The following is a 24,080-nucleotide window of genomic DNA, read 5'->3' on the forward strand; positions in this document are numbered from 1 at the left end:
CCCAAGTTTCCAGTTGAGAGGTATTGAGGTGTTATTCAGAGCTACAGAAAGTACCTGACTGCCCCAAAATGGCGTGTTACAAAAACTTAGGTTATGGGTCTCAGTAATTTTGTTGATTCCATTTTCATCGGTTTTATTTCTTGAAATATATTAAGTCTTGAATGAAAAATAAAGAGTTTTTTCTATGGGGTAAAGAATGATGGTCACGGCTTACTTTTGCCAGTTTAAACTTATTTCACGGAAAAATGTGATTGGTTTTTAAACGGCGGTAGACTGCCAATATTTTTGGCCACCTCTGTACATAATTAATAAATTTGATTCTAACAAAAAGTATAACTCCATTTCTGACACACTATAACTATACTTTCTAATTCCTGGTATTGCAAAAAAAATTTTTTTTAAATCTGTACAGATATGAAACTAATTGATAAAAGTAAAAAAAATAGGTCTTTATGAAAATAAGAGCCTTTAGTATTGTTTCCAAACATAGGTTGGCGCCAATTTAAATATGGAACATTACTTGAAAACATTTCCATTTATTCTGCCAGTAAAAGCTAAAGCTGACATCGATATACACACTCCAAACATGCACACTGTTTGCCACGCTTCTCATGCAACCCCAGCAGGTGACCATCTCAGAACAAGCTGGCAGTCCTTTGCAACGCACACAAACCCACAAAAGGGGCTACTTAGTGACAACAAATAAACCACCTGACATTTCATTAAATGAGTCTCAACACGTTTTGTATGGTAAATGTAGAAATCAATCAGCATTTACTTCCTTCTCAACAAGAAATAATACAGTGGGGCACAACCTACTTATAATTGGAAAACTAGCTGGATATATCTTTTGGAATTCATGTTGATGAGATTTTCTGATTGTGCTCGGACTACAAATAAAAAAAAAAAACAATTTTGTTGAAATTTGCTATATAAATTACTTCACATTTAAATTTCTGTATTTTATAATTGTGTTCATTTACAGAGTTATCCGTTTGATTAGGTTTGTGTATTTTTAAATATGTCTGCTCAAACTGAAATTATGCTTCAAAGCATGAACATAACAGGCAGATAAATAACTGGGTTCAAATATAAATAATTCTATGCAAAAAATACTCTAATTAGCCTGTTCAGTGGTAAAGATCAGCTACTATCTGGCTGTGTACTGTCCCTTTCCTTTTTCTTGTTTAGTTATAGGATTGTTATGCACATGACCAACTCAATTCCCCTTTCAGGGATAATAAAAATGACCTTGCCTGTGACTTGAACGGATGCATTTCCTATATTAAGTATTGAAAACAGGCGAAGGAAACAAAAGTTATAAAAGTCAGGGAAGAACATAACTCATGCACTGTTGCCAGAAAAACATTTGCGTACACATTTTCCTAGTGCAATCCAAGAAAAAAAAAAATAGGGAAACAATTGAAATGGGCAATTTGATTTGACTGATTTGTTTTGCAATGAATGTTCATGAGCCAATCAAAGTACCTTTAAATAAGCAGGTAACACTCTTCTGTGTTGTAGCATCATCAGGGGCACCATTTTTTAAAACTGCTTTCTCTCTCCCTTTCCTAAAGCAGATGTCACCAGTGGTTTGTACAGCTACTCATATTTTCATTGTTCCCGTCTTCAAATGCTATCCTCATTTTTGAAAAAAAGAACAAATTTAAAACATCAAAAGGTCAATTCAAAGAAGCAACTGCACAGCTGGATTTATTAGACTTAAAAAATATACTAAATTAGAACAGGCATTTCACATTTGAAGTGTAAGGTAACCAAGTTTACAGAAAGCATGGCTGATTTTTTTATATTAAATCCAAAACCTCAAGTATTTCTTTAACATTATCATCCACCACAGAGATTCCTTTTTCTTTTGGGGGAAAGTGGTCACTGTAAAGGGCTACACACTTGCTTAAGAATAAAAGACTTGTGACATTGCTGGGAAGAGAGTGGCAAGAATTCTTAGGATACTAGTGTGCACTTCAGAAGGTTAACAATTTATTATTAATGAAATAATGTACTTCTAAATGCCTGAATATAGTGTCCACACACTAAAATAAATTAGTAATAATCTGAAATGCAGTGTCACATCTGAGGTACGACTCTCTCCCTTGGACCAACAACAAAAATTACAACATACAGATATAACCTTTGCATTCACAAGTCACTGCATGGCTAACACCCACTTGAGTGGCAAGAATTCTTAGGATACTAGTGTGCACTTCAGAAGGTTAACAATTTATTATTTATGAAATAATGTACTTCTAAATGCCTGAATATGGTGTCCACACACTAAAAAAAATTAGTAATAATCTGAAATGCAGTGTCACATCAGAGGTGCGACTCTCTCCCTTGGACCAACAACAAAAATTACAATATACAGATATAATCTTTGCATTCACAAGTCCCTGCATGGCTAACACCCATATTCTATAAGGAATTGGTGAAATTACTTTTTGGTTGTTTATCCATTTTTCTTTTACACGAAGTGCTTTGTGAAATGTAACTTTTAGCCTCACAGAAGTCAAACAGTTTTTCATTGCACTGCTCCCTCAGAATGCCCCAACTAAATAAATATAGTTAAATTGAACAAGTAATAAGAAAGCTCATCATCATTCAGAAGTGGTTTATAATATTACATAAACAGATACCTTTCTCTGGGAAGAGTGCTGCCTAGACTTCCAAAGAAGGGCTGCGTTTTGGCCATTTCAACAACTGTAAATATGACATGTGGCGTGGATAAAATTCTCAAAAGCTATAAAATGCAAATCGAAAATATTCAACATTTAGTACTGGAAAAAAAAAAAGTTTCCCAAATAGCTGTAAAATGATGAAGTAGGTTATAGTACCATATATAAAGTCAACCTTATTTTTATGTAGCTGTACATCATATTTATACAAACTTTGTACATGTGTGCATAGCTTTAAAGAGAAGAAAATGAAAATAAAGCAATCTAATATTAGCTTTTCTCGATAAGCACACTTCTACAAGTGTTTTTTTTTTTTTTTCTAAGTCTGCTCTTCATTTTAGTTTCATATGAGAGGGAAAAAATAAAGAATTCATAATTATATATATTTTCAGCATACTGGAATTAAAATCTTACAGTCTAAGTAAAACTTTCTTTTTCTAATCAGAAAAGTGACGGCCACCGTCAGACGCGCACATGCGAGCAGTAATGAGGTACCAATTGTTGTAAACAGTAGGAAACTGGTTTCCTGCAAATGTTAATCAGAGTTCATGAGCAATGCAGACTCAAAGATTGTCAAGGATTTTTAATTTAAGGTAAGGAATTTTAATTCCCTCTACCAAAAGGCTTTAATTTTCAAGTCAAATTTTATTTACAATGTTTGCTGGTTACAAAAATCTGTTCCCCAATACCATAGCATCATTATTAAAGCACAGATCAGTCCGTTTATAGTAAACAGTTTAAAAAAAAAAAAAAAAAAAAAAGATATCCGTAGATATCTGTGGGACAAAAAGGGAAATCATAAAACAAATGGAATCTCCATATGGATTTAAAAAGCCATCATGGAATTCCCTCTTTCTGAACTGCAGCTTTCTAACTGAATGCTCAGAACGTTTGGGCACTTGGAAGAAAAAAGCAGAATAGCAGCACCAAATAACCTGGTGCTTGGGTTTTCATTATTAACCGACACTCATGAAGCAAAGGGCTGATCTTCCAAAGTCTCTGTGTGTTTTCGTCTCTGCTCACTGCACCTCAGCCATTCCTCTCCATTGCACTTTCTTTGGAGCTCACTTTTAGGATGGCAGGAATAAAGACAGGAATGCATGTAACTCCAGGATATTAGCAAAGCAACCTCATTATATACATGGACTAGTCCTTTTCTTCCACCTTTTTAAAGAATCTCATTGGTACAAACGTGTGGACACTTCTGGGCTCAAAGCTATAAATCACTGAGATGTGCTTTTCACCCATCAGTTGCAGTGTACCTATGATAGCACACTCATGATGTGCTGTAGCTGTTAAGTCAGTAACCCAGACAGACAAGTTCTCACAGCACAAGTGAGATTAAATTTAGCATTTTCCAAAAACAAACAAAGAAAAAAAGAGTAGTGAAGCAAAAACAATCCACACAAGAAAATGACTGCAATAATCCCGCATTTGTGTGCATAGACTGTGGAAGTCTGCCATCACTGGCTCTGCATTCTCGGATTTAATTAGGACTGCCACAAAAGTTGTTTCATACTGTAGAATCACGGAATTTCTCTCTTCCATTTGAAATTTTCTTCACTTTGGATAGTCCTTCCATCAAGCCAGACTCTGTTAAGCTAAAAGTAAAGATGATGAAATACAAGTAAGTAACTGAACAAATCTAAGTGACAGATATTGATGATTTCCATTTATGTTTATTCAGTTCTTAATCTTATTCCTTGCTTGTTTTAACAAATCTGCAGTTATATATGTACCAGTTCCATATTTAGGAATTAGCATAATCTACACTTGTATTGTACCTGAGAATTATTTACAGCATTCTGTGCCTGCAATCAGTGAAGAGTGCTATACAAAAAATATTGTATTGTAAATGCAGCAGCAATGGAACATCATATTCCTATGGAAACTTTCTCAAGCTTTACATTTACTTGTTTGGCTGACACCTTTATCTAAAGTGATGGGATGCAATTGGCTACATTTCTTTTGTTTTTCCAATTGGAGCACCAGCAGGTGAAGTCACTTCTTCAGGGTCACACAATGTCAGTAGCAGGTTTTGATCCCACATCCTCAGGATTTGAAATCCTACATCCAAAGCCACAACTAAACAACCTGCATTGTCTGCCTGCTTTTATGCCACGTAATTAGAGTAGTAATTTACTACATGTGCAGCTAAAATGATTCCCAAGAGTCTGTTAACTCAGTTTCTAAGTCAAGTAATTGAAAGCATTCGGACAGATAGGTTATGGTTAATGGAAACAAAAATAAAATAGAGACCCGTGTGATGACATGTACATACAATACAATACAATTTATTTTTGTATAGCCCAAAATCACACAAGAAGTGCCACAATGGGCTTTAACAGGCTCTGCATCTTGACAGCCCCCCAGCCTTGATTCTCTAAGACGACAGGGGAAAAACTCCCAAAAAAACCTTGTAGGGAAAAATGGGAGAAACCTTGGGAAAAGCAGTTCAAAGACAGACCCCTTTTCCACGTATATCTGGCAAACTTTTGTTTTGCAAGATATATTTGAATATCAGCCAAAATACTGGACTGAATCTGAAATTAGGCTATTTTCAAAGTTTTTGAGAAGAGCAAAAGGGCTTAGATTAACAAAATTAAAACTTTTTTTTAATATCACCAGATGGTGACTTTGAGAATCTGGTCCCCTTTGGCACTGCCCATATCTCAAGATTTCACTAACTCCATGTCCTCCAGGCCCAAAGCTGTCAATATTTGCAGTCAAAGTGTGCCTTAAATGTATGTTACTATGGAATACGTGTTCTGTATAGTGTCAAAAAAAAAAAAAAAAAGACTTGAACTGAGAAAACGGGAAAAAAAATCCACTAAGCCTGATATACTGCATTCTCTGCTCCACTGGAATGGCAAAGACAGGCAAAATGTAGACAGCTATATATTGAAAAGAGTCATGAAACAAAGATGAGTTAAAAGAATAATAGACTGCCTTGGGAGGAGTTCATTTCAAAACCAGCATATTTTTTATAAAGAATTTAGTCATTCTCAAAGTTTACTGTGAAATACAAAGCTATATACTATAAAGTCAAACAAACTGAACTTGTTATAATATGCAGTAAGGATAAAATATTATTGACAAAGGATATGGCTGTTGAGATAGTGATGGATTTGTCACATTCATGCCAGTTTAATGTATCTGTCACAAATAAGACACACATTATCACTTAGAAGTGAATGGCCTATCAATTCAGGCAGAAGACACTGCACACACACTACCTGCCTCCTACCAAGGCTGCGTCTGCTGTTATGCACCAAAAATCTGGAATAGCTTACCGATAGAAATTCACCAGGCTAATACAGTGGAGCAATTTAAAAAACTGCTAAAAACCCAATTAATATGAGAGGTTAGGAGCAGGCGCTGATACAGTGCATTGCCACACCCACCACATGACAAACCAACTCAGGATCCCAGATTAGGACCCGAGTGCAGGCATGCAATGAGTGACACCTCAGCACCACACTAGTTCAGATGGAATAGAGCAGTGGGAGGTCTTTTATGGTGGCTGGAGTGCCAATTCTGCCACCAACTCCCAGGTTTTTCCCTGCAGTTTAGAGGGCCTACATGCAGGGCTGGGTGCAGATTGACGTCATACCCAGGACAGAGCAATTGCAGGTTAAGGACCTTGCTCAAGGGCCCAATGAAGTAGAGTCACTTTTGCATGTACAGGATTCGAACCGGCAACTTTCCAATTTGCCTAGCCTCAGAGCCACCACTCCACCCATTTTAATTTGGCTTTCTCATATATTCATTTTAGTGTAACCCTGATATTCTGTATATGCATTTAATTATAATTTTTTTAATGGCGCCACAATCCGTACTAACCCCTACTTTCTCTGCTGTTCTTTTTCTGGTTTTCTGTGGTCGTAATCTGTGCCGCCGGCACCACCTGATCAGTGCATCATGCCGTCCCTACATTGATGGATCGAGCCGTCCCTACATTGATGGATCGAAGGCCATAGGTCCACATGACCGACATCATCAAATTCTTCCACATGAAGCCTGTAAACCATGAGGACTGATTGAGATCATTTATGTTAGGTAGAATGCCCGGGGGGGAATTGGGTGGTCTCATGGCCTTGGAACCCCTGCAGATTTTTTTCCTTCAGCCCTCTGGAGTTTTTTTTTCTTTTCTTTTTTTCTGTCCTCCTGGCCATCGGACCTTACTTATTATTGCCTAATCTTATTTTTATAATTTTCTTTTTTCATCTTGTAAAACACTTTGAGCTACAACATTTGTATGAAAACATGCTATAGAAATAAATGTTGTTGTTGTTACTGTTGTGAAGAGTTAACAACTCATGTTAAAAAGTAGTGAAACCTTTAGTTATAAAATAAAGTAGTAATATCATTCACAATAAATTCTAAAAACTAAAAAAAGGGGGCAGAACAACACAGTTGCTTCAGTGCAAGGTAGTCAGTTTCTTTTGAGAGGTGTTGGCTAAAACCATCACTGACCACCACTCAAAAACACAGCGAAAAACGTTTGAGGAAACCAATCACACATAAAGTGATGACTGATTTATCATTTAAAAATCTGTGAACACCTTCAGGAAAATTGTGACTAAAAAAATTAATGTTGAACTCTTCCCTATTAAGTGGGGTATTTATTTATGTAAGACAGAAGATACCATTTTTAAACTTCAAAAGGCATAATCTGAAGACACTGGGGAGTGTTGCTATATTGGAGTCAGTATGTGTGGTCTCCGTGAACCATTGTGTTCCTCTCATGAGTTGTAAAAATGCAATGTATAATAGAATCCTTATTTCAAACTCTTTTAAATGTGTTAGACTTTAGGCTTGGTGTGCAAACATCCTAAGAATATTGACGTTTAGGTGTGCCAGGTCTGCTATATAGTATGCTAAATTCAGCTTATTTTTCACTTTACCAGTTTTTCGACTAACATGATGCTGACTCTACATTTTTTTTTTTTTAAAAGAATTTTAAATGGACAACTAAATACAAAAATGAACAACACAAGTACAGACTAAACTGGAACTTACACTTCATCCATCTCAACATCTTCTTCATCTTGAGGCAGCTGCAGGTACGGATTGTTGGATGCAGGACGGAATTTGTATCCAGTTAGGACAAAGAATACAAGCGTGGAAACTTCTACTAATAGCTAAAAGAGAAGACAATTAATAAATATATTTCCTTTAAATATGGATCAATTCTCACCTACCTGAGGAAAAACAAGGAAAAAATTGTTCAACCAGAAAACATTCCAAGGTGAAGAGTGAGTATGTTAAGCCTCTTTTAAGCCCCTGACAACTTTGCAGTACTAGTTTTCTAATCCACTTTTATCCTGCTTTGGTTGAAATTCCATACAATGGAAAAGCACCTGCCAGATTTACAGCAGTGGCATCACCCTTCTTTTCTTAGTTGGCAAGCCCAGGGAAAATAAAATGGGATTATATTTAAATGAAGGAGTTAGTTGACATGTAGCAGTACAAAGCACACACTAAAAACCCAAAGCACACCTTTCACAAGTTGTGAAAGTTTTAACTGACATTTTTTTCTCTCTCATTTGGTAATCACCAACTTAATTTTTTGGGTCTCATTTAGAAGCCAAAATTCTCTTCAGCATGAATTCAGGTTCGGCTATACAGACATGTGAAAAAGCATATCTGTACGCATCATTGTAGAGACCAACCAAAAATAACAGCTGTAGATACAAAGACTAACATTTTAACAATGAAAACGTGGAATCTTAAATGAGCAAATTTATATCAGCTGCAGAGCAAATAGCTTGAACAGATCATGGAAACAGTGTTTATAATTGAGGAGGGATGAAAAGGTCATGGAAACAGCACTAAAGGACAATTCCTTCTTACAATGATAATTTTAGAAAAACATGCCCTGACTGAATTATTCCATGAAGAACTATAAAAACTTTTCAGAAATTTTGCAGTTCAAAAGTGCACGCAGTGTCACTATATGAGATCACCACCTTGCTCATCTGCAGCGATTTCCTTCAAAACTGCTATTTCAAATGGTACACAACTAGTTTCAACCAATAACTGATTTTTTCATAATTATGTTAGAAAAGAAGCAGAAACATGTCTAGACAGAATAAGTATGAACTTATCACTGTTCTTTTTCAAAGTTAAATTAAAACAGATGCATAAATGAAGAAAATGTACATTACAGCTTTTAAAAAATCATATAATCTATGTCAAGTAACAAAATCTGTAGCAGGGAGGTCACCCAATTATAAGAAAATTGTGCTCTATGAGTAACCTGTCAAAGTCCTGCGGCAAATTTAATTGAGTGGACCTAAAATTTGATACCACCGGCAGCATCCAAGCTGGAGAATTGGAAGTGCGGAGACATTTTTGGAGCAATTTTATAAATAAGAGAGTCACACAAATAAGTTTGATGGACTGAGTGGTAATCCATAGGCATGACTGATAGACAGGCAGAGAAACACTGTATAGAGACAGACAGAGATGGATAGAATAGACAATTTGTCCCAAGGGGGAACTTAACATTTACTTGATTTTCCATCTCCTGATTCTTAAAAGATATCTAAACTTGGTTTCAGTTGCAAACCTTGGTAGTCTGTTTCGTAGTCCCACAGCCTAGCCTTGGCCATAAGTCTGCTTAATCTTTAGTGATGTGTGTTACTTCACCATTTCACTACTTAAATTCAATGGACAACATATAGGAAAGATTGCTAATTTAGCTTTATTCATTCATCCAAGAACTTTCAAATCAGGAGTTGGCAAACAAATAATTGTGTCCGTTCAAAACTGTGCCTCAGTTCATTTAGGGTTGTAAGAACACCCATAACATGTCATTTAAATCATTTATGTAACTGGTCACTTGCCACTGAGTAAATGGTGATTAAACAAAATAAATCTGTTTTGGCCTGTTTAACAAAAAAGAAAGTTCAGGATGCTTTGTTCTGTTCCCAAAGAGTCAAAGAATCTGTACACACTTCTGAAACAGCAAAACAATACCATAAAGGAAAAGGAAAAAGCAGCCAGGAAAGATCATGCCAGTTACAAGTAAGTTTCAATATTTTTTTTTGGCTTACCTCATAAAACCACTGCCACTGAAATGGGACAGTCACTTTGAGCAGAATTGCTATGATCCGTGTGAAGTAAATATAACATACTATCTACAAAAAACATAAGAATAAAAAAGTGAAGCTATCATAATGAAAGTTTGCAGTTACATTAACAAGCGTGATAATAAAGGTTAAAATGTCTACCACCAACCAAAGACTACTCTTTGAAAGTTTCTGAAATGCTTTTATATAGACCAGTTTCCCTTAATGCTGTCCATTACATAATGAACTACAAACTGTTGAGTACATGGACAGTGGAATATCCAACAGCTTAATTAGTAGTCACAGAAGACACTGTGCCAAACAAAAGAGATTAAGAAAAATGCTGGCTTCTATACATATACACACATATACATACATACATACATATATATATATACACACACACATACATACATACATACATACACACACACAAATACACATATATATAATATCTATATCTATATTATATATCCATATATCTACATCTATATACAACACTACAAAAGTAAAATGTTAGAGAGGGTAAATAAATGACCAGTAAATACAGAGTGCTAAAAGGTGGGCACTTACAATATATTAGTCTGCAGTGCTTCCTATTTCTACAGACCTCATGTAAATGTTTAATTACAGAAATCTGCAATATTTTTCAAGAGCCCAAGGAAGTGTTTATACATTAAAAATTGTAAAGGTAAATCAGGAAATTGGACCATATGAAACATTAACTGAGTCATAATATTCCTATGCGTATTGATTTGTTATTGAAATAGACAACAGTCTGTATAGGTTGGTTTTAAATACAGGTTATTTAAGGGAAATTCAAGACAGATACCTACCATTACATAGTAATGCCTGAAGAGCTTCAGCTTTGCCAAGTTAACTGCAGCTATAAGAAACAGTAAGAACAAATTAGCTTTGTTCTCTTACAGTTCTTGAAGGTTTTTGTTTTCACAGATTTCTTCTTAAGCTATAAGTATTATGCTATAACAGGATTTATACTAATTCAATATTAAGGGAAGCACCAATTGGGATTGTTAAAACTAACATCAATATAAAAAAAGAAAAAGTTTATGCTACAACCAAACTGGCCACTCAAAGTCCACTTTATCCTTTATCTGCTATTCTGATTTTTTAAAAATACATTTTGAAATAAGCATTTCAAACAATGCAGAATTGCACATTTCAAGTTGGAAGCACAACTAAAAATAAATTCTTGCTTGGCACTGAATGTGATGCATCTATACAGCTTTTTACATGTCAGAAGTTTGAGTTTCTGCATTCAAACAAGCTATTCATTGTATCATATAAATAGGATTAATGGTTGCTATTCAGTGCATTTTATCAATAAAAACATAAAGAACTGTTAAATTTAGTTAAACTAATATAAGTGTGATATACACTACCAAGCACAAATCATCAAACTACTGTTATATCATGGAACAACTGTGACGTAATGTCACTGGCTTACCAATGTAGAGCTAGCAAGGCCAATCTTTTCTAGGGGTTTCTTGTTTCAAGCTGCTAAAACATCCAGGTGGCTCAGGATAAATTTAAACATGTATACATTTTTGTATAAGTAATTACCTTTCCCATCTGTACTTGATGCTTCTTGCAAATGTCTTATTGACCTAAAATGTTTAAAAACCAAACAGTCACTATTTTGGTGTCACAAAAACAGTAGATAAAGTAATATGAAAAACGACATTACTGTTGGGAGGTAGCCCTATAATGACCTGGTGCTCTGTCCAGTGCCATTTCGTAGCTTGCACCCATTGCTTCTATGACAGGCCCCAATCCTCATGACTCTGCCATACATTTAGTGGGTTTGAGACAGACTGACTGTTGGAAAGCATGGTAGTCCAACAGATGGCTCAGTCCTTAAAAGGACTTGAGCTTCAAATTTATTTTCTGTCTAACATGCTAAATTCTTATAACTGGTATCAAAAAAAATTAGTTGAAAAATGAGGTGTTGGTAATTTGATTGTTTTAAATTAGACCAACATCCATGAAAAAAAAATCTATTTTTTTGTGAAAATCTGCTGGATAAGACTTTAAATTACCACAAACCACGAACAGGATGAAATGAGAAGTGAAACTGACAGAATGAATAAATAGCTTTACTTTATATTAACAATAATAAATGTACTGGTTACAAGTCAGGGCACTGATACTGATGTGGTAACAAAATGATTTCTCACCAGACCACAGGGAACAGGATGGCTCCACAGCAAATGAGATCAACCAGGAAAAGAATTTCTTTCCAAAGGGCATATTCGCTAGTTCCTTCTTCCGTTGACTCTATGATAATGTATGCAACATTGGCCAACACCTGATGAGAGAATGTAACTTCATCTAACTTATTCATGACAGGCAATTGAGATATGGAGGATAAATACACAAGATCATATTCAAGCAACACTAATTTACAAAAAGAAATAGAAAAAATATAGTTCTGATCAGGAGACCTAATAATCAATGTATTTTGTTACCACTGCTCACTGTTTTGGGCGGCACGGTGGCGCAGTGGTAGCCTCGCAGTAAGGAGACCCAGGTTCACTTCCCAGGTCCTCCCTGCGTGGAGTTTGCATGTTCTCCCCGTGTCTGCGTGGGTTTCCTCCGGGTGCTCCGGTTTCCTCCCACAGTCCAAAGACACGCAGGTTAGGTCGATTGGTGATTCTAAATTGGCCCTAGTGTGTGCTTGGTGTGTGGTTGTGTGTGTGCGTGTGGTGGGTTGGCACCCTGCCCGGGATTGGTTCCTGCCTTGTGCCCTGTGTTGGCTGGGATTGGCTCCAGCAGACCCCCGTGACCCTGTGTTCGGATTCAGCGGGTTGGAAAATGGATGGATGGCTGGATGCTCTCTGTTTTTCACTGTTGAAGCAGTAGTGCACATTTTCCAAAACATCAAAAAATGAGTTTATCCAAAAAAAAAAAACACCTGGCATTGCTACTATATGCTTACTTGAAATCCAGAGGGTGTTTTAACACAGGAGAGAGAGAAATTCTGTATAAAGTTATTGAATTTTAAAGTATATCGTGATCACTTCTGAAAATAATTTAAAAATCTCTAATACATCACACACACTGTTTGAAATCCATCACAAGGAAATGGGGTGAATAATAAAGCAACAACTGTTTGTAATAGATATGTACATACTGTAATTCCCCACTGTCTCCAGATTATAACTAGTACATTTATGGACTATACTTCCATGAGCAGATTACCCTCCTTACCTGCAGTGGGATGACTATCATGAAAATTTTCTTCTCTTTATCTGACAGAATATATTTCACAAAAGCCCATCCAGTTCCAATGAGGGCTAGGGTAATGAAGAGTAAAGCACCTTTCAGCCTATGAAGTCAAAATGAAATGCAATTACAAAACGATTATATTTTTGAGAAGATTTGATAAAGATGTTTATACAGTTAAGCTAACACTGTACTGTGTATCTTGGTCACTGCTGTACATGCATTTGGCATTCTAACTGACAATTTTGGAAAGAAACTGACTGATGTAGGAGGTTAAATTGACAAAATTTATTAATTTAGTTCTTCTCCTCTTTTGTTTCATCTCTTATCAGGTCACAAACAGATACTGACACAGGGCTTAAAATAGTTCTTGCTGTGTAAGTTTGGGTTGAAGGTTTATTCTGAAAAAGTATTAAGCCCTTTAACGCTGCTAAAAAGAAACCTTACGATTACAGAAGTTTATGCTGTGTGCAAATGATGTCTTTCTGTTACACTCGTGTAGCCTTAACTGTTCACAGGGAAGTGTAAAGTGGTAGGGTGAAAATCAACACTTCCAAATCTTACATCATTGTTAATTTTAGTCATCTTGTTAACGGACAAAAGGCTGTACTTTTGTGAACTTTCAAAAAATTTTTTTTGTTTTAATTGTTTCCAATATGATGCATAAAATGTGTTTGGTAATTATGGTAGTTTCTTGTATTTACATGATTTAAAATACAAGTTCAGTATTTTTCAAAATAAACATTTCTTCACAATCATGGTATTAATTTGCCGCATTAAATTGTGCTCTAAGGTGAAGGATTTTTTAATAAATTTTAAAAAAATTCCTAGCGTTCACTTGTGTTTATAATAGAAGTTAAGGGTATCGGGGTTGAGGGATTTACTGTAATGTCACCCTTTCAATACATCTATACTGCTCTAGCTATGTTTAATTCACTTTCTATAAGGCAAATAAAATTATATGGGAGACATCAACCCAGCCACAAATATGTAATGACTTTCAAATTTGCTTTTTCTTTGTAAACTGACTTCTGCAACCCAAAAATAAAACACACCATTGGACAGACAACAGGAGTTGTATGCTTCTTTCCAAAGGTAGCAATATATATTATGATCTGAAGATTTATTTTTGACCCAAGCAGTCAACTCTGGTTTGATATACGAGGTGTAATCAAAAAAATATGGTGAATGTTTTAAAAAAGAAACGTTTATTGCAGTAAAAGATTTACTATTAGTCACCCTCAAAATACTCTCCTCCACTTCGAATGCACTTATCCCAACGCTCCTGCCAATTTGTGAAGCCGTTCTGGAAGTTTTCTTTCGAGAGTGTCTTTAGTTGGGCTGTCGTAGCTGCATGGATGTCCTCAATGGATTGAATTGTTTGCCTTTCATGGTCATTTTCAATTTAGGGAACAGCCAGAAGTCACACGATGCTAGATCCGGCGAATAAGGTGGATGCGGACACAGCGTAATGTTTTTATTCGACAGAAATTGTCATACTAGAAGGGATGTGTGACAAGGAGCATTGTCACCATTTCAACATTTTCCTCGGTTATTGATGTTGACGGATGTCCTGATCTTTTCTTGTATTCAACTGAGTCAGAACCATTACAAAATCGATCAAACCTCTTGTAAACAGTCTTAATTGTCGGTGCAGTGTTACCATAAACTGATTTTAACATCTGATGGGTTTCCTGAGCTTTTTGCAATTTGAAACAAAATGTCATGTTAATGTGTTGCTCGATATCAATTATTAACGACAAACTTGAAAAACACACTTGAACTCAACAGTGACTTACAAACGACTGACAAATCAGTTGAAAATTGTCACAAACTTGGCTCTAGGATGGACATGTCAAAACCTGCATTGAATTGTTTTGCTTTGCTCTTGGATGGTGCTCTGAATCAACATTCACCGTAATTTTTGATCACACGTCGTACATCAAAACTTTACAAATGTGATTCCACAATCCCCTGTACTATTTTAGCTCCCACCATCTTATCCTTCCCATTCCATCTCCAAAATGTATATGGCAGTGGACAAGGGATCTCTAGCTAAAGTTTTATATTGTTTTTGACAAGGACTAAAACTAAACATTCTGTTATTTCAAAAATACCATATCAGAGAAAATGCAATACATTTTTTTTTCTTAAATACATACAACATTCAATACAGTGTGTTGAAAGTGATTCTATTATATATTCTGTTTATAAAAAAGGTATAAAGAACATTAAAACAAAATGAACTTTTTAACCTCAATTCCCAGGAAAGATTTTAGGTGTTTTCTTGAATTTTTGCCTTTATTATGCATGTATTACTCCTATTTCAGAGCAAATGCCATTTCCAGTGATGAAAATAAACACTATTTTTTGTTCATTTATAAAAAAAAAATGCTCACAGATGAGTAATGTAGTACATTACAGCCCAGCCTTCAATAGGGTGCCCCTTAGTGTTGATAAAGTAATAGTTTATCTGAAAATGAAACAAAAATAAAACAATCTTAAACTCATTCCATTTAATTCTGCATTTAAACAATTCAGCTAAAAGAGATTTACATTTCCTGTATATTTATGGAATTAGCCAACTTAAACTAGGGTCAAGAGTACAACATTTAAGGTAACATTACATGATGTCTACTTGCATCGCTATATAAATGTAATTAATTATTATTATTATTATTATTATTATCATCATTATCTAGTGATACTTCCTCAAAAAAGTCAAAAGTAATTACTTACACTGTGGAATATCAGAGAAATTGATTTAGTAAATGCCAAAGCAGCCATAAGCCAATGAATTTTAAATACATTGTATCTGTCAAAACATGAAACACCAAGTGTTAGGTTTAAAACATTAAGTACATTTTAAAAAATGTCAGCAATGCAAGACAGAATGAATTTGCCCTTGGCAAAGCCTTTAAATGCTTTAATTCTACAAAAAATTCCTTTCTTGGACATTTCTTACTGTTCATGTCATGGGTCCTCAATCACAGTCCTAGAGGGCCACAGTGGCTACAGATTTTCTTTCCAGCCAGTTTTCTAATTAAAACTCAGTCCTTGCTGATAACAAAACTTGCTATTTAACTATACGCTTTATTAGTTCTTTCATTCATCAAAGACAAATTTTTAGTTGCATTGTAGATCAGATATCCTCAATTACAGTCCTGGAGGTCTGCAGTTGCTGCAGGTTTTCACTTCAAACAATTTCTTAATTAGAACCCATTTATTTACTACTAAAGCAATATGTTTTGTGGGGTTAATTTTAGCTGTCTTGCCTGTTACAATTCAAAACCATTAATTGCCTATTTTAGTTTTCATCAGCTGCATTTAAGTTTTAATTGTTGCATGTTTTCTTAACCAGACATTAGTTAATAATGGAATGCAGCTATCCAATACACCAGCAGCTCTCCAACTAATGCGCTTCCTTTTAAACTGTGCATATACCCCATGAAGTACCGGTTATACAAAAAAATGTATCAAAATAAATGACATGGGAACTTAAAGGACTGTTCTCAGAGAAGGAAACTCTACAGTGCGATTAAACTTTCTCTTGGATGAATGAAAGCAGTAACAAGCCAAATAGTTAAATACAAGTTGCATTATCAGCAATGACTGTCAAGGAAAACTTGCAGCCACTGTGGCCCTCCAGGACTGTGATCGAAGACTCCTGGTTCATGCGGTTCCACAATTATTTAGGCGCGATTTCAGTGTTATACAACATCTTTCATATTTTAGGACAAATCCACATTTTAAAATCGTTTTCATTCTCATATTGATTAGTTTTATAGATAGCAAAATTATTACTTCTTGTAATGATAAAACAATTTAAAATTTTGATACAAATTCAATGAATTATGACAATCTGTAATAGTTACCATTTTTCCAAGGGTGCCTTCATAGTCCAGAATCAATCATGATTTTCTTTCTTAACAATTGCATCAACTACTAACTAGAATGCATGCTTGTCACTGATATTATACCCTAATAACTACGAGGTAAGTGTAATGACAACTACTGGCAAGTAATTTTATTATAAGTTTAGATTTTCAACTTTTAAATGTTATGTTAAAGGTACTGCAGATTAAATGTGCACAAAAAACTTCAAATATAAAACTATACATTAATAAACTAATGATTTACAGCATAAAACAGTGATTGTACTGAAAGAAAGAAACTTGCCTGTGCTTAAGCAGAATATATACCCAGAACATAGCCGCAGTAAAGAAGAAACCCGACATTACAATATAAAGTAATGGTAGGGGCATTTCTGCAGCTGAGAGGTAACCTCCTGGATTCTTTTCAGTAATTTCAACCTACAGAGCAAAAAGGAGAACAAAGTAAATTGGAGAGTAAGCATCACATTGGCCTTTTCGTGTTACATCCACAACACAAACTTCAACTAACAATGTTCATTTGTTCAGAATGTTCAATGTTCATTTGTTTCATAATTTAGATGTCAGAGATGTAGTGAAGTTTAGTTGTACCATTACACAACTCACTCCTTGGTGTCTGTTTTTCTCATATTTAAAGCTTGCTGACCAACTGTCCTATACACAAGAGTTGAGCAACAATAATACTTGTAACATCAGATGTAGAACACCAACACTTAATGTCACGACTGGATAATACTTCACACTGTATTGCATGCAGTGTTTTACACTGACTCGCATTATTGCATTATATCAACATATTGTTAAGAATTAACGACCCACATGCTTCACACACAAAAAAGTCAACAATAAAACAACTGTAACAACACAGACGGTTATGTTTTAATACCACAAGCCCAAATAAACAACACCTAAGGATATATAAATATAAATCTTTATATATAATGCACTACCGTAGCTGTCCGTTTGTCCAGGATTTTAAACCACCTGTAGCTCGCAAACCGTTTGACCTATTCACCTGAAATTTGGTACACATAAACTATGTGACATCTACTATCCGATTTCGGGGTGATGATTGACCTCCAAGGTTATTCTTCTTGTTATTTTTATTTTATTGTAGAATCAACTCTCGGCAGCGACCAGCAGGGCAGCCGTGTGGCGCATGCATACAGGTGCCATTCTCATTCCCTACCACCTTCGCCGTCACTTCCCCTACCTCTTCATATCATAAATCGTTCTTGAGGCAGATTGAAAACTTAAGTGACACGCTTAAGTGAAAAAATTAAAGAAAACGTACTAAGTAATTGCAACACAAACACTGACTTAATCAGTTTTAACGCAAAAAGACGCCGATGAAAGAAGAGAAGAAGCGGGCCGCTAGGGTGGAGAAAAGAAGAGTTGGTCAGGAAGCAGCAAGCGCATCAACCTCTGAGCAAACGAATGCTAAATATGCAGAGAAAGAGGGTGAAAACTATGAATGCTCAAGTCAAGTGTATTCACTGCACATTATTGTGCAGTGCGCCGTTACTGATATCTTATAATAAACAAAGCCACCGTTTGCTTTTAGAATAAGATCAGGACATCTTGGAATATGGTCATGCAAGGCCATAGTGGGATACTACATCAATCTTTAAGAACAAAATCCCCAGGGTTTTTTGAAAGGATGAAGATGGTAGAAATCTACTTTACACTCTTTTCTCCAAAACCTCCAATAGAGGTTAAATGAAGTTCATATTTGGTGATTGGGAAAGCCAAGGAAGGTAGCTAAGTTCATCTAAGTTGTCACTTAAGCTACTGCCACTTTCAAATTTGTTTAGCAGAGTAAATGAGGGTATTATGATCCTTAATCAAGGAACATCAAGAGGGAATGTCAATTTAAAAGAGGACTTGACATGTGTGATAACGTAAAATAGCCTTATATTCCTGAACTGTTACATGACTATGCAGAGCAACCATCAGATATAATGACTTTAATAAGAGTTCCAAAGAAGCTAGAGAAGCTGATCCTGATTTGGGTGTGAATTGGTCACAAAGTCTATAAAATTATTTCATGTAGATAGGGAGGGCAGTGTCAATCGTAATGATGGCATATTTGAATATATAAACTTGTAAGTTACATTATGTAACTTGAAAAGTCCCATATCAAAGTGCTGGCAGAGCTTGCTTATAGATGACATATACTGTGTAATTAGCAATCAACCTAATATGATGCACATTTGATGCTGCATTAAAGAGAACGTCCTGGGATTTGCCTTCCTGGTCAGAACCCTGCTTGCTCTTCTTCCAGTTCCAATTCCACATTCCTACAATGTGTTTCCTGCAAGTTCCTTTAGTATATGCTGACTGCTACAGAGGACAGGCACACGGCTCTGTAGTCCTCACAGCATGAGTCACCCTTCTTAAATGGGACAATATTTTCATTCATTAATGAACCCTCTTCCCAAACCCTATGAATTATCTGCTGCAGTTCATCTACCAGCACACTTCTCCTTTCTAATCTTCTCAACTTTCTGCATGTTGAAAGCAGATTATCAGAGTACTTTATGCTACTAACCCTTCTTCCTAAATGTGTTCGTCAGGTTTAACAAATAACCATATATAAGTCTCCAGTAATAAGGAACTTCTTCTATGCCTTCTACTTCTGGTCACAGCTTGTTTCACCTCACCACCTAATCCTCAGCTCATTTTTGTACATTCCTTGGCTGTGTTGATCTTCTTTTTCCCACCTATTTCCCCACTCACCCAGACAGTGATCAGCTTCAGGCAGGCCCATACTCATTCACAGTTCTTTTCCCACCTCTCCAATCCTGCCCAACTCCCTCCATTTTTACTTTCAGTTTTTTTTTCTGGTACTCAGTTGCCTTCCCTAGGGTTTTAACATCCTCTCACCTGACCCTTTCACATGGCTACACTTTTCTACATTTCCCACCTGAAAAATATGTTTCACTATCCAGCAGGCAATGGTTGGTGGAGAGCTCTTCCATTCTAATAACACTGATATCTTGCAAAAGGTTCCTGAGTTCTTTTAAAAGAAATCAATGATGCTCCCCACATCTCTTCCAGTCCCCACAAATTAAAAATGCTTGGTTAATAATGTTCACAGATTTCATTTTATTAGAACAGGCCTAACAGTGACGCAGTGGTAGCGCTGCTGCCTCACAGTAAGGAGACCTGTGTTCGCTTACTGGGTCCTCCCTGCGTGGAGTTTGCATGTTCTCCCTGTGTCTGCGTGGGTTTCCTTCCACAGTCCAAAGACATGCAGGTTAGGTGCATTGGCGATCCTTCATTGTCCCTAGTGTGTACTTGGTGTGTGTGTGTCCTGTGGTGGGCTGGCACCCTCCCCGGGATTTGTTCCTGCCTTGCGCCCTCTGTTGGCTGGGATTGGCTCCAGCAGAGCCCACCATTACCCTGTGTTAGGATATGGCGGGTTGGAAAATGACTGACTGACTGAGAACAGGCCTATTCCAGTATTTTTTTTAATTTATTTTTTTTATACTAGGACATGCATAACCAGTCTCAGAGAAGCCTTATGGTGTACTTATACTGCACATTATAGTGGTATTTTTACAATTAAACTGACGATCACAAGCGTTACCTGATCACTATTATTCAGTGACCACAAAAAAAGCTAAAATTAACATCCCCTTAAAATACATACTTTGCAATAGAAATTACCAAATTGCTGTGATCTGCATGATCCCTAAACAGGACATCAGTTAACCACTGCCTAATTCCCATTCTTTCCCACGTTTTCTCCATATGGTCCTAAAACCCCCAAGTCCCAGTATGTGGTCTTTAACAACTCAGCCATTAACGTCTCCTATTAACTTGTTAAAGACTACACAAGATTAAAAGCAATATTAAAAGCTGGTACATAACCAACTCCAAGCTTAAAATATAGAAGAGTGTGGGAGGAATCCCATGGAGCCTAATAACAGAAGACCCAAAACAACTCAAAGTGAGACATTACAATACACTTCTTTCACTTTCAATAAAACCCTTATTACATAAACAATTATAGTCATTAATTTATTCCAGTACCTACTTACAATAAACAATGGACAGATATGTTGAGCCTATATTAGTAGCACAAGGAGCAAATCAGGAACTAATTTTGAAGAGAGCAGTAGTTCATCTAAGGAAAAACTAATATATATACATACACTCATTTGTTTATATTGATACATATCATAGTTACTAATTAACTTTAAATATCTTTTGGATAGAGAAATTCACACCACCCTCGAAGGTCATGCTAAAAGACAAATTCCCCTTGGGGATTAACAAAGTATATCAAATCAAATCCAAAAAATGCATTCAGACAGTGCATACTAGGATGACTCATTACACTACAGAGTGACTGGTTTTACAAAATGATTCTAGGATGTTCTTGCTTATCATCAGCAATACAAGTGATACACACAGATATCTTCCCACCTAAAAAATATATTTCCAAAAGAGGCCTACTGATAAAAGATTTATTATATACTTACATCAATGCTGAAGCTACTTTCAACTGAAGATTTTAAACTGGAACAGAAGTGAAAATTTAGATTGTAAAGCCCCTCATCTGCTTTTGAGTTGATGTTCAGGACGAACTGTAAATGATGGCAAAGTAATAATATTAGTTTAAACAAAGTTAGGCAGCTCTATTTTATAATCTCTTAAAATTATTAAACTTACAAAAAAGCTGTAGGATCCATTTATATTTTCCAAGATTAAACTTTCTGGTTCTGGAGACTTTCCACTGGATGTAACCTTTAACAATGATTAAGGGAAATATTAAAAAAGACAAACACAAGCAAACTTATATGCTAAATAATCTGTTTTCTTACTGCAACTTGCCCACATCCATTTCTCATACCTCTTCTTTGGTGCTCTTGACTTGTCCCGCAGCTTTATTTTCTGAGACAGACTTACTCTGGGCAAGATTAGACCTTTTTGTTTTGCTGCCTACAATTGCATATTTATAATTAATATTGTTCATCACGGTTTATTATCAGAAAGATGCTCATCTAAATTTCTTAAAATCATGTTAACCAATGCTTTACATTAAAAAAAAACAGCACATCTACTGTTTATTACATAAAATACAGCAACATCCTAATTCTTATCATAGAGCAACACCCATGCTGAACACATACACTAAATATTTAGTTTTTAAATCTGAAAATTTCAGTTTAAAGTTAAATTTACATATCAGTTTTTCACCTCAGAGTATATAAAATGTATCAAACTCCAACCTGCCTGTACTGTGTGGGGTTTACGGCTATACTTTTGTGTGCCTCCCCAACTGAAAAGAAGGGACAAACTGAATCATCATAGCATTCTACGGAGTTAACTATGCTAGTATTAGCACAACTAGTCTGTTCTTAGAGGTTATTTGTAAATGGGAGATGATGAAAAATCCCAAAACAGGTAATAGCTATATTCAGAATTACACATGCTTTGAAACATATAAGTTCAAGTTTAAAAATTCACAATACACGTTTATGTAACTGCCAATTGGGGGTAAATGAAGAGCAATAACAGTAATGTCAGTAAAGACAACAGAGCAGCTCTCACTATAGAGTGCTGGACACAATAATAAGCACCTTTAGAAATTAAGCAAAATGAGAAAAATAAAATACTTGATGAAAGCATTGCACAGTTACTAAATATATCTGACACTTCACTCAGTGAAACATACAATGTTTTCTTAGTAATGAGCTTTTGAAAAATGCACAGAACACCAGGATGTTAATGTGACATGCAGCTTCTCCAAATTATTCTCAATTCAGATTTCAGAAAAAGGAGACAATATTTTCACACGTGACAGAAAAAAAAACTCAGGACTTTAACACCTTGAAATATTAAAGAAGCAGTACTAAGAAGAGATTAAGTTTGCATGAGGGCTATGAAACATCCATCCATCCATCCATTATCCAACCCGCTATATCCTAACTACAGGGTCACAGTGTTCTGCTGGAGCCAATCCCAGCCAACACAGGGCGCAAGGCAGGAAACAAACCCCGGGCAGGGCGCCAGCCCACTGCAGGGCTCACACACCAAGCACACACTAGGGACAATTTCGGACCACCAATGCACCTAACCTGTATATCTTTGGACTGTGGGAGGAAACCAGAGCACCTGGAGGAAACCCACGCAGACACAGGGAGAACATGCAAACTCCATGCAGGGAGGAGGCTATGAAACATAGGCATGCTAATGTAATTACTAAGGAAAAAATAAAGGCTTCACACAAGTAGTTTTTAAAGATGCAGCAATATAACTAAGTGAAAAAGTAGTGTGTGGTGGTTAAATAAAAATAGTTTAATAAGTAATTTTTAAAATTCAATTTCAGCAGTAAAATGTATGCCTCCAAATATTGAACAGTGTAGTAATGCAGAAGTATTATATCCAAATCATCTAGCATTAGAAATTGCTGACAATGTGAGATAAACATGACAGAAATCTTATGTCTAGCATGTTATTTTCATGACCAAAAGACAAGTATATACTACATTGTATTATAGCTACAATACTGCCTAAACACTTGAAAGTTTGCTTTCTTTTACCCCACAAAACACAATGGTTAGTATACTAACTTTAGAAATCAGAAATATAAATGATAAGGATTACCTTTCTGATCTTTGTCGCGTAACGTTTTGTCAGTAATGGTGTACATTTGGTTTCCAAAGCGCTTGACTTGAACACTATACATAGTAAAAATAAAGTTACAGATGCTTAGTTAATATTCTGACAATCCAGCAACAAAAATATCAAAAAGAAAATATTGCTATTTGATCATTATCTTCATTTCTGGACTTACGTTTTGCCTTTCAGTTGTAAAATAAACAAGGTGAGAGGCTCTGTGTTTTCTATTTTAGACAGCAGGCAGGGCTCTGATTCTTCAGACTTCGTATCAGGAGGGAAAATAAAATATGTATATATGCATTACAATAATAAAAACACATTTTATTCTAAAGTAATTAAAATGATTTGTTCAATGTAGAGCTGAAGGATCATTAAAAAATCATGTTTAATTTTAAATTATTTTAGTAAATAATGTTAACTGTTACTTGCAATAAAAAAAAAAATCAAACTAAAGGCTGAAATAATACTTTAGAGAGTAATGCTACCTTTTAAAAAGGCAATTAGTGAATGAATACTAAACCAAAAAAAAAAAATAGATGAAT

At 35.6% G+C, this 24,080-nt stretch overlaps 1 protein-coding gene across 1 annotated transcript in view; it reads right to left on the reverse strand.

Annotated features, from left to right (window-relative positions):
* Window positions 1-1,682: 1,682 nt before the first annotated feature.
* The window catches only part of LOC114667367 (protein GPR108-like), a 46,982-nt gene continuing 24,584 nt past the window's right edge, over window positions 1,683-24,080 (reverse strand). The window contains exons 4-18 of the mRNA XM_028822640.2: window positions 23,714-23,799; window positions 23,524-23,597; window positions 21,767-21,855; window positions 21,586-21,660; window positions 21,396-21,500; window positions 17,192-17,325; window positions 15,752-15,827; window positions 15,412-15,485; window positions 12,998-13,115; window positions 11,965-12,095; window positions 11,351-11,394; window positions 10,603-10,652; window positions 9,752-9,835; window positions 7,713-7,834; window positions 1,683-4,291 (exon numbers count right to left, since the gene is read on the reverse strand). Of these exons, the coding sequence (XP_028678473.1) occupies window positions 4,204-4,291; window positions 7,713-7,834; window positions 9,752-9,835; window positions 10,603-10,652; window positions 11,351-11,394; window positions 11,965-12,095; window positions 12,998-13,115; window positions 15,412-15,485; window positions 15,752-15,827; window positions 17,192-17,325; window positions 21,396-21,500; window positions 21,586-21,660; window positions 21,767-21,855; window positions 23,524-23,597; window positions 23,714-23,799 (1,350 nt within the window). The 3' untranslated portion in view covers window positions 1,683-4,203. The remainder of the gene's footprint in view (window positions 4,292-7,712; window positions 7,835-9,751; window positions 9,836-10,602; window positions 10,653-11,350; window positions 11,395-11,964; window positions 12,096-12,997; window positions 13,116-15,411; window positions 15,486-15,751; window positions 15,828-17,191; window positions 17,326-21,395; window positions 21,501-21,585; window positions 21,661-21,766; window positions 21,856-23,523; window positions 23,598-23,713; window positions 23,800-24,080) is intronic.

Source organism: Erpetoichthys calabaricus, chromosome 17 (assembly GCF_900747795.2).
Source record: "Erpetoichthys calabaricus chromosome 17, fErpCal1.3, whole genome shotgun sequence".
Classification (NCBI taxonomy): domain Eukaryota; kingdom Metazoa; phylum Chordata; class Cladistia; order Polypteriformes; family Polypteridae; genus Erpetoichthys; species Erpetoichthys calabaricus.